The sequence below is a fragment of the Sciurus vulgaris genome, assembly GCF_902686455.1.
Source record: "Sciurus vulgaris genome assembly, chromosome: 13".
Classification (NCBI taxonomy): Eukaryota; Metazoa; Chordata; class Mammalia; order Rodentia; family Sciuridae; genus Sciurus; species Sciurus vulgaris.
Window position 1 is genome coordinate 67,125,942 of NC_136474.1, and position 12,257 is coordinate 67,138,198.

At 34.1% G+C, this 12,257-nt stretch overlaps 1 protein-coding gene across 1 annotated transcript in view; it reads left to right on the forward strand.

Moving 5' to 3' along the window:
- PIK3C3 (phosphatidylinositol 3-kinase catalytic subunit type 3) overlaps positions 1-12,257 on the forward strand; it is a 124,537-nt gene that overhangs the window by 5,237 nt on the left and 107,043 nt on the right. Inside the window, exons 3-4 of the mRNA XM_079109347.1 lie at positions 295-438; positions 10,097-10,226. Coding sequence (XP_078965473.1) covers positions 295-438; positions 10,097-10,226 — 274 coding nt within the window. The remainder of the gene's footprint in view (positions 1-294; positions 439-10,096; positions 10,227-12,257) is intronic.

Below are 12,257 nucleotides of genomic sequence, written 5' to 3' on the forward strand. Positions count from 1 at the left end.
TAAGATAAAAGAACTGTTATTAGTGTATTATGAACAAACTTTCCTTTGTGAGATAATACATACCAACATGCTTTGAAAACATAAAGCACTAATATCTAAGTGGAATCAGTATTAATGAAATAAAACTTGAACAACAACAACAAAAAAAAACCCTTGCATAAGATTTTACGTGTCTGACTAGAGCAAGCTTGTAGCTGTTTTTTATAAAGGTAGTGGATGCTGTACAGTGACATGTGGATGTGGTTTGGTCATTTTGGTTGTGTGTATGTGTTTATGACAACATTTTTTCTACAGCTGGAATGAGTGGCTCAAACTGCCTGTGAAATACCCTGACCTGCCCAGGAATGCACAAGTGGCCCTGACCATATGGGATGTGTATGGACCAGGAAAAGCAGTGCCTGTAGGAGGAACGACCGTTTCACTCTTTGGAAAATATGGGTAAGTATTCTGTTTCTCTAATCTGTAGGAATAGTGTAGCTTTCTAGCTCATTTCATTTCTGGAGGATTTTAATTATTTATGCCATCTGATTCTCTGCGTGAGAACTAGGAACGTAGGATTTCATCTTCCTTGAGACTGAATTTCATGTGCTTCCTACAGGATATGCAGATAGATTAATTAAGAAAACATATATATTATTCTAATGTTAGTTATTGGTAATGTGACAACCCCCCCCCCCCCCCTTACTGAGGATTGAACTCAAGGGTGCTTAGCCACTGGGTTTTTATTTTTACTTTTTATTTCATGCCCTTTTTATTTTTTATTTCAAGACAGTGTCTCACCAAGTTTCTTAGGGCCTCACTAAGTTGCTGAGTTTGGCTTTGAACTTGCTGTCCTCTTGCTTTATCTTACTAAGCTGCTGGAATTATAGGTGTATGGCACTGTGCCTGGCTGGTGATCTGATTTCTAATAGAAAGTAGATGTTTTCGGGAAATAAAACTGCTTTTGGGGAAAAAAGACTATTTGATATTTACTATAACTTCTTTGTTATGGAGTTTTCCTGCTTTGTTATAATAGTGACAGGAAGATACAAAGGCTTTTTAATTTTTAAGTATTAATTTGCTATTGATGGTAATGATATTATAGAAAAGTTGATAAAATTTTTAGAAGAAACTTATAACCAGTAGTTTATTGTTAAAAAAAAAATAACAACTCAGTCTTAAAAGTCTCTCTTTTTAAAATTTGGTACCAGGGATTGAACCCAGTGGCACTTAACCACTGGGCCACATCTGCAGCCCATTTTTATTTTGAGACAGGGTCTTGCTATATTGCTGAGGCTGACCTTGAGCTCACTGTCCTCCTGCCTCAGCCTCCCAAGCCACTGAGATTACAGGCGTGTGCTACTGAACCTTTCTTTTCTCCCCTCAGTACTGGGGATTGAACCCAGGATCTCACACGTGGTAGGCAAGTGCTCTACTACTGAGCTACACCCCCAGCTCTCTATTCCTTTTTCCCTTGGAGAGAGGGATCACTTTTTGGTTTTTAGAAAATTGGCATCATTTCTGTTATTTTTTCTGCATTTTATAGTTTGGAATTTTTCCTAAGAACTTTGTTCATCATCCAGTATTTAGTTATATAGGTACATTGTTCATACAGGAGAGGTAGACAAATGGTTGAATTTATTTTCCCATTTACAAGTTTTAAGAATATTGAGTTGCTGCCCTAGTAGCATTTTTATGGGCTGGTGGTGGGAGGAACGTAGGGACTGCACCCAGGGGCACCCTACCATTGAGCTGTCTTCAGACCTTGTTATTTTTTATTTTGAGACAGAGTCTTGTTAAGTTGCTTAGGTCCTTGCTAACTTGCTGAGGCTGGCTTCAAACTTGGGATCCTCTTACTTTAGCCTCCAAATTCCTGGATAAATAGGTGTGTGTCACTGTGCCTGGCTTTACCCTAGTAACCTGAAAAGGTGAGAATGATGGTTTCTTTGTGTTTTGCCATGAACTTTTTTGAATTTAAACATTTTGGATATTGTTTTAGTCCATTGTTTTCTATATAGTGTTCACAATGTCCCATTGGTCAGTAGTAGCCCCTTCAAGTGGACCCCATGTCCTTTCAACATTACAATAGTGGTCATTAGTAGCTGCTTCTTTACTTTTTGTTAGACAAGTTAGTCCAGACTCATTCAGTAATTTCGTATCCTTTCAGGGCAAAATGATGTGTACTTTAATTGTCTGTATTACCAGATGTCTTAATTTTTGTTCATTTTAAAGTTACCCATCTCCTTATTTTGTACATCAGTAAATATAAATGGGTACAATCATATTTTGGTGTTTCTTGATTGTATTTGTTTTATATAAGTTGCTTTTTGGTACCTTTTGCTCATTTTTAATAGAGATAATTCACATACCATAAGAGTCTTTGCATTTTGTTTCAAGTTGTCATTTTTGTGTTGATATGAGTCCTTGTAGATGCATGAAATTAGTCATTTGTGTATTACATTGCAAGTACTGTTTTTTTCTTTTAGGTTTATTCTTTTGAATTACTGTATGTTTGATTACTATTTATGAATCTTAAATTCCTATGTTAATTGAATTTATCAGGTTTGCTTTCTTTTTAATCTATGAATTTCATGTTTTAGAAAGTTCTTCCCCATTTAAGGTTTTTTTTCCCTTCTGCTCTGCTTTATTCCTTCATGTTTATGTTTGATTAATCTGAAATTATGTTTCTGAAAGGAATGATAGATAATGCAAATAAGCTTGTAAAAAAATAAAACCCAAAAGAAATGGTTTGTATAGTCCCAATGTTCTTTAGTTCATAAACCATCTTTTGATTGAGTATATAAATTCATTTTTTAATGTGCTAAAGTCTTTTTTTTTAATGGTTGCTTGGAACATTTTATTGGGTTCTGGTAGGTCGAGGGTGGCCAATATGCTATAGAAGTTTGGGGTAATAGAGAAACTTGGTCTCCTCTGGATCTGGATTTATCTGTGGATCTTGACAATTTCTTAACCTCTTTGGGACATTTTTCTTCAGTGCTTCCTTTGGGACAGGAGATTGAAGATGGATCTGGACACTGGTCTTGATAATTTTGGAGTCAGAGAAGTTCAAGGGCATGGTACAGTGCTGAGGGCCTTACTGTTGTATCCTCCCATTGTAGATGGTTTCAGAAGTTCAGTCCATGGTCAGCTGACTCCATAGCTCTGGACCCAAGCTGAAGTAGAACACCATGGTGGAATGGGGTGTTGGGATTAAGCTACTCAGTTCATGACAGTAAATAGAGTCTTAAGAGCAGGGAGATATAGTATATTGTGTAGTTGTGAGAAAAGTAAGTTGTAGAAATAGATTATTTGGCTTTAAAGCCTAGTGTCTGTGTCTAATATCTGTGTATCCTTGGACAAATTATTTAATCTCCTTGTGTCTCAATCTCTTCATCTGTAAAATGAAACATCAATACCCACTTTTTAGTTTTTGATCATTATATATTACTAAGTACATTTAATGGGTTTAATGAATATATTTATATATTCTATGTTACCTAATATGTATCTGTATTTAATAAATGTTATAGTGGACTCATTAAATATTAGCTATCATTACTTTGTGCTGTTTTGTCAGTTTTGAATAATATTGTAAAATGTTTAATATTAGGTAGAGATAGTCATTATTAGTCTTCCTTTTAAAATATCTCGATAGTCTCCAAATTTGTTTTTCCAAGTAAATTTTAATATTGTTTTCTCAGTTTAAAAATAAAACTCATTGTTATTTTGTTTACACATCTTAGTTGAATTTTTTGTTAATTGAGGAAAGTATCGATGTGCTTATAATGTTGAAATTTTCTATCCAGAAATAGGGTGTGTAAGAATGGCTTCAACTCATGAATAAAATCTAGATGTAATTACATGAAGAATAGCTTGATTACTTATTAATGGGTATTTATTTTAGTTCAGTGTAGCTGTTAGAGATATTTGTTATTGAAATCCATACAGAAATAATACTTGAGACATAATTAGAAGCATTGTAACTTCCAGTTTTTAAGTGTACTTTTTCATAAAATTTTGTTACAGCAGAATGGACATATTACTAAATCAGTTTTGTTCCTTTTTGTGGAGTGATTACTCCTTTTTGTTTTTGTCTACTAGGAAAGGTTTGCTTGCCACAGGAAAAAAGTGTAAAACACTTTATTACCTTTAGTGGCTAAATGTTTTTGAGAAATAGCCGATCTCTAGTTTTTGCCTTCTGGGTTCTATACGGGTGATTTATCTTCTTGAGTATCCACTGGAGGTTTGTATAAAAACCCCTGTTTTAATACTTGTGTACATTTTAGATGAACTTAGGATCTAATTTCAAGGAGTTTTTCTTGCTAGACTATAGAAATGTAACAGAATGACCTGCCTAAAGCTAAATAGTGATTTCTCAGAATGACATACTTGGCACTATTCACTTGGCCTTTGGCAAGTTTTTGAAACATACATTTTATCAGTAGTAGTCAATTATAAACAGGAATCATTTGGAAAGCTTACTAGAGGAAGTTCCTTCAGTCACTAATTCAGTAAGTTTGAGGTCCCAGGTGATTCTTTGAAAGGTAGGCTGTGGACCACATTTTGAGAAACATTGTTATTCTTTGTCTTAGTAGTCTATTTATATGACTTATACATGTAGTTCTTTTCATACTCTCTTCTTCTTTTATTGCTTTCCTCTGTATTTGTTATTCTATGCATATCTCAGAAAAGAAAAATGTCCATTACATCCCATCTAAAGCAAACTGGAAGTGTATCTGAAAGACAAATCAATAGTACTTATTTTGCTTAAAAAGGTAATTGAACCCCAAAGATTTTCATAAAGGTAGTAGCAGTAATTGGGAGTCAAATTTAAATTTATCAATTTTTTTTGTCATTAATTAAAGTAAGACTTTGAATCTTGGAAAACTATCAGTTTTCTCTTAACTCTAACTTGAAAATAGTTCATGCTGTTCTTGCATGTTCTGAACACGTCAGATACAAGTGATATGTTAGAGAGCCACACTGATTCTGTGAAATTATTTCACTTAGACCCAGGTTTCTCATACTTGAGCCATTTTCTCATTACTTTAAGAATGCTAGTCATATCTCTGTACTAAGTATATTCTTCTTTATTTGATATTATTATTTAACCTAGATTTTTTTTTAACTTTCATTTATTTTAAAGGGAAAATTTGATATCCTTTCCACATTATCACTTAACATTGATAGGTATTAGTAAAATACAATGAGAACCCTAAGCTACTAAATTTTAGAAAGTGAAACAAAAAATCTAATGAAAACAAATGATATCAAAATAATATTAACTATTTTTGATTTGCAAAATATGTATGCAGTACCTGCAAAGAAAGAAAAAGATCCTTTGTTAGAATGATTCTGTTTGTGCCTAGTCAGATGTAAGAGAATATTCATTTCATAGTTGTTTAAGGTTAAGATGAGATTTTATGTCAATATTTTCTTTATTAATCCAGCCAACTTCTATGTGGTTGTTGGGTAGTTATTCAATTGATAACATTAGATTTTAATCTAGGTCTTTTTGGATAACTTGAACAGTAAGGAAGGAGTACAGAAATGCTAGATTAACAGTTTCTGTTCCCCCCTAGGCTGGCACTTATATTGACCTTCCCTTCAGAAGAAGGGATTCTAAGGAACCCTATGTAAGAAAAAGAATTCCTTCTTCCTTGTATCCTGGGGCTTTGCTCCAAAGGTGAGCTGGGTTGCAGTTGAGAAAAGCCAGGTGTCCCCTGGCAGGCCTATTACTTCTGGTGCAGGTTTGAATTGTGTAACAATCTGATCTTCTAAATGTTTCAAGTACTTAGTAGGGTGCACAGCTGCTTCTCCGCATGGCGCTGCTGACACCCATGGAGACAAAACAACATGAGTCTTCTGAGTGGTCTCAGTAGGAAGCCTATGCTAATTTTCTTCAACCTGTCATCAGAAGTTATATCACATAGTTGAGCCTTCGATCCCACCTACTTGGGAGGCTGGAGATAGGAGGAGTGCAAATTTGAGGCCAGGCTAGGCAACTTAGCAAGACTGTGTCTCAAAATAATGAATAAGTGTTGGGGATGTAGCTCAGTGGTAGAGTGCCCTGGATTTAATTCTCATTACTGTACACACAAAAAGGTTGTATCTTATGCCAGCACTGTTCTCATGGCTGAAAAGAAAAGTGCCTTAGACCACAGCTTCGTCAGGTGTTTCTTATGTAGTGTAATAACACCATTTGCCCCCTCATCTTTTTCCCTAAAAGGTCTTAGTACACACATAGTAGCTTGGAAAAGTGGTCTTGAAAGTACTGGTAATCTTGTGACTACCAATTCTTGCTATTTGCTAATATCTGCTTTGTATGCTTGAGTCAGTGTGAACCAGAACTTCCTGGAGAAGTCTAATGAATAATTGAAAGACTGATCTTTTAGCATAAGGCTAGAATAGCTTATTGTCCTTAATTTGAACATCTAGCTTGTGAGATTTCTAAGTAGCTTAAGAATGGATTGATCATTAGGCTGAATTGGCAAAGTACCATAAGCAAGCTGCAGATTTCTCTTGCAGATGTTTTTTCCAAATGTGAATTCTGAAGTCAAGGCAGTTGCTGCTGTAGTGGCTTGGCACTCCAGGCTGGAACAGCAGGAGCAGCTGTTGCTGAGGCCTCTGCTGAAGTTGAGGGAAGGCTTGCTGTGCTGTGTCTATTGACTTGTCTATTTGGCTTAATTTCCCAAGTGGACACGATGCTCTGAGTGTCTTCTGTCTTGCCACCTGGAGGCTGTGTAACTCTGCAAGATTCCATTAATGTCAAAAGAAAGTAATATGCTCACTTGATCATTTAAGTTCCTTGGCATCACTCCTACCTTCCACATCCCCTGTCCTTAAATCTCTTATCCAGAGCCATCCCATGGCACCTCAGTCATTTAGTAAACTGACTTCCCGCCAAATGTGCTTACTTTTGATATAGTTAAATCCAACCAGATTTTCACTGGGGGGTAGGGAGAAGGAAGGGAAGCCTTTGACTACTTGTGAAGATATTTAAATCTATTCATTTACAGTACATTATTACCTCAACTGTACCTAGTTCCTTAGAGCTTAATGTAAGAAGATCTGTTTATGTTGCATGTTTATCTCAGTTGAAAGGGAAAGAAAATTAACTTTATAAAAGATGTATATATGTATTTTTTGTACTATAACTTTTTTAATGTTTGTCCTAAATAAATATTGAGAGATTCTCTACCACCAGTCAGTGCATTTTCACTTGGGCCTATGTAATATGTCAAAAATATGGTTGCTTAGAACTAGCAATTCTATTGCCAATTTGAGAAATCTTTCTAACAGATATGGTCATTAATCTTCTTGTAATCATAGGTTTGTAGCTATCTTTTTTGATGTTTGTTTATTTATTTATTTATTTATTTTGCAGTACTAGGGTTTGAAACCAGGGGCACTCTCCTGCCGAGATATCCCCCAGCCACTTTTCTTTTTTTTTTAATTGTAAACAAATGGGATACATGTTGTTTCTCTGTGCATGGCATAAAGGCATACCATTTGTGTAATCATAAATTTACATAGAGTAATGTTGTTTGATTCATTGTTATTTTTTCCCTTCCCCCCACCCCTCTTTTCTCTCTATACAGTCCTTCCTCCATTCTTGCCCCCCTCCCTAACTCTAACTCTAACCCTTCCCTCCCCCCATTATGTGTCATCATCCACTTATTAGTGATATCATTCGTCCTTTGGCTTTTTGAGATTGGCTTATCTCACTTAGCATGATATTCTCCAATTTCATCCATTTACCTGCAAATGCCATAATTTTATCATTCTTTATGGCTGAGTAATATTCCATTGTGTGTGTGTATATATATATATATATATATATATATATATATATATATATATATATGCCACAGTTTCTTTATCCATTCATCAATTGAAGGACATCTAGGTTGGTTCCACAGTCTGGCTATTGTGAATTGAGCAGCTATGAACATTGATGTGGCTGTATCTCTGTAGTATGTTGATTTTAAGTCCTTTGGGTATAGGCCAAGGAGTGGGATAGCTGGGTCAAATGGTGGTTCCATTCCAAGTTTTCTAAGGAATCTCACACTGCTTTCCAGAGTGGCTGCACTAATTTGCAGCCCCACCAACAATATATGAGTGTACCTTTCTCCCCACATCCTCGCCAACACCTGTTGTTGCTTGTATTCTTGATAATCGCCATTCTAATTGGGGTGAGATGGAATCTTAGGGTGGTTTTGATTTGCATTTCTCTTATTACTAGAGATGTTGAACATTTTTCCATATGTTTGTTGATTGCTCGTAGATCTTCTTCTGTGAAGTGTCTATTCATTTCCTTAGCCCATTTGTTGATTGGATTGTTTGTATTCTTGGTGTAGAGTTTTTTGAGTTCTTTATAGATTCTGGAGATTAGTGCTCTATCTGAAGTATGTTTTAATTTTTATTTTGATACAGGATCTCACTAAGTTGCCAAGGCTGGCCTTCAATTTGTGATCTTCCAACCTCAACCTCCCAAATCTCTGGTATTATAGACAAATGCCACCAAGCTTGACTATAGTTATCTTTTATAGTTCCCAAACTAAATGATTATGGCATCATTACTGTATATATTATAATACATATTATAATTTACCTAAAAATATCTATGAAGTTTTCCATTAGTCAGAACATAATAATGGTAAAAATTTATGTAAGACTTTTTCTTCTTCTTTATTTTTATTGTTTTTGGGGACTGAGATTAAAACCAGGGTCACTCAACCACTGAGCCACATCCCCGCCCATTTTTTTGTACTCAGGGTCTCACTGAGTTGCTTAGGGCCTTGCCAGGTTGCTGAGGCTGGCTTCAAAACTCATGATCCTCCTGCCTCAGCCTCCTGAGCCACTGGGACTGAAAAGGAATCAGAATATTTTATTCTTCAAAAAATTACTAAATGTGAAATTGTGCAAAATGCTTTAGATTTCCTGTTCTCCTATACTAACTTCTAGTCTTTTTCTTTTCCTTTGTATTTGAAAATTTGTTCTTTCAGCTTTGTTGAATATGCTGTTTGAGTAGACTTTATATTTTAAAGACCTTGGTCAAAAAAACGTATAAAAAGAGAACACACTAACACAAGGACATCTCTGCCTACTCATGAGAAACAAACTCAGAAACTTTTGACAGTAGCATAATTAAAACATAACATTGTCTAAAGCTTTTTATGAGTTGATGCAACCTTTGCTTTATATTTTCTTAATAACTCTTTGAAGGAAGCTTGATGAGAGGTCATGTGTTCTTTCACTTTAAATCAGGATAGCCAGACTTAGGCTGAATCCTGACTATATACTAAATTTCTAATTGTAAACATTGGAAAAAAAATTTTTTTTAACATGAACCAGTGAACCAACTATAGTATTTCCTCTTAGAATGTTCCTCTTTTTTTTTTTTTATTTTTTCATATTTTTTTAAGAATGTTCCTCTTATGGAAAAGAAGATAGGAGGAAAATTATCCTGTACAGTGAAAAGGATCATAGTAGTGAACCATTGTGGTGTACTTATTATGTGGCGGTTACTATTCTAGATCCTTTTTGCTAATAATGATTTTTAAAATTATTTCCAATAACCATGTGAGATATAGGTATTTTTTATCAATTCCATATTACACATGAGAAAATCTGAGGTACCGAGAAGTTATTATTTTAAATTATCAAAGGTCATGCCTGTCATAAATGGCATAACTGGGCTTCATACCCAGGCATGCTAAATTATCACTAGCAGAAAACAGTTATATGCCTTACAGATTTTTACTTTAGTCATTCTAAATGCAGTATTTTTCTGTTGAATAGAAATCTGGTCTCTTGTTTCTAATATCTCCTCTGAAGTAATGAAGCATGCATGCTTCCTTCCTTTTCTCCTTTCACTTTGTAGATTTCTCCATAATAGTTCTGATTGGTTGGAGGAGAAAAGAATGTCATGAGAAAAAGAATGTTACATGGATTTTTGTTGCTTAGTTCATTGCTATCCAACCAACTGGGGCCTTAAAGCATGGCAATAAAGCCATGCATTTCTTTGCATAGAATTCTCTTTGTTTTTAGGAATGTAAAATTTCCTGTAATGAACTGCATTAATTTACTTCTGTCTGGAACACTTTTTCCCTAGCATGTTTCGTCAAGGGATGCATGACTTGAAAGTTTGGCCAAATGTGGAAGCAGATGGATCAGAACCCACAAAAACTCCTGGCAGAACAAGCAGTACTCTCTCAGAAGATCAGATGAGCCGCCTTGCCAAGGTATAAAACAGAATTTTGAAACAAGTGGAATGTTCTGAAAGATGTCTATTACAGTATACCATGACATTATGAATTGTATCAGACTTTTTTATTTAATCTTTTTAGTAATGTCTTATTGAGATATAATTCACATACCATAAAATTCACTCTTGAAGAGTGTGCAGTTCATTGAGCTGTGTAATCATCATCAGTGTATAATTTTAGAACATTTTAATCACCCTAAAAGAAACCATGTATTCCTTAGCAGTCACTCCCCACTTGCTTTTCCCTGTGGTTGCTGACAACTGCTAATCTACTTTCTGTTTTGATGCATCTTTCGTGTTCTGGACATTTCCTACAAATGGAATCATACATTCTGTGACTTCTTGTCTGAAATCTTATCAGATTTGAAAATGTGATTCTTCTAGTGATATTTTAAATGACTACCTACTTTTTCTGGTGACATAGTCTTAAAGATGAAAGTTTTAAATATTAGAGATACCTAGGATTTTGGGAAATGAAAACTTGTTATAGAGTTAGCTAATTTAAAAGGACATTCATCTTCATAAATGGATTGAGTTACTCTGTTTTTTTGTTCAAGACTGCTTTAATGTACAAAACTAGACTCAGTTCTGTTAAATTGCAAAAATGTAATTTTTTTTTTGTGAATCCCCTTTTACAAGAACTATGTTAGATTCTGTTTAAAGATCCTTTTACTAATCTTTTGTTAAGACTTTCTTTTAATTTTTACATGTATTTTTCCACTGCAATTTAATTAGTATGAATAACTAATGTTTGGAGAAAGTTTCAGTGTCAACTATTAACAGCCTGTTGCCTGTCCTTACATATAAAAATAATCTAATAGTCATTAGATTATGAAGAATACTTTCTTTGGCTTGGCTGTTTTCTTTAACATAAAATTTTTTGTTATGATGTTCATTTTCTGTATTACTCTTTTAAGAAAATTTGATATTTTTTGCAACCTAATAAGTATATTGACCAGTATACTATTGCCAACCTCCTTTCTCTATGTTTAAATAAATAAAATTTAATATTCACTTCAGTTACTCACTTTGAGATTTTGTTTGCATTCTTACGTGGCATACAGGAAAGTTCATAAGCTTTTCATGTATACTTTCTCTTTAAGAGTTTATTTTGTCAATGAACTTTTATTTAAACTACTCTTTGTGACTTTTATAAACCTTGAATATTAAGACTTTTTACTAGATTCAGATCATTTGTAGCCTGTCAGTCAGTAAAAAGTGAAAAAGGTTAAATCTTAAATACTAGAGCAATATGGACTATATTAAAGAAACAGAAGGTCTTTAATTTTCTTTTGCAGGCTCTATTATGTTTCATAGTTTGGATAAAATTCTAAATTTGAAGAGTAATGGACAGTCAAATGTAAAGCTGTATATAATGCAATTTGTCCACTTTACCTATTTTTTAAAATTATTTGGACTTGTTCACATTCCTGATTTTCGATGGAAGGTTCAAATTTTAGTTTTTAAAACTGATATTTTTCAAACATCAGTATGTATAGTATAATCATCTGAATTTGTTCAAATTAGACTTTTGGTTTTCCAGTATAGATAGCATTGTTAGCTATTTCTCATTTTTTAGCCTCTAACTTTTTTAGTAGAAAAAAGGTGAGACTTGATAATGATCCATGTGTTCGTGTTTGAAGCAGTAATCCTTAAGAGGTATATTGGTTCATATTTATGCTTTTATTTACTTGTACACATTAGCAACTCTAGAAATGATCACCAAGCATAAATAGAGCTAATTGAGGTGTTGGGAAGAAGTCTTCTTAATGTTTTTATTAATTGTTACTAATAATTATCAAAATCTTTGGAGTATAACAAGTTGGGCTCCACTTTTTCAAGAGATAGTTATTAAAATTCATGTGCTACTTGTTTTGCTCAGAATGGTTATCCATTTTCAGGGAAGTCTTTATTAACGTGTAAATCTTTAAAATGGGTATAAAGTTTAATGATGATAAGCATTTTGCAGTTTTATTGATGGTAACTGAAACCTAGCACTCTTCTCCCC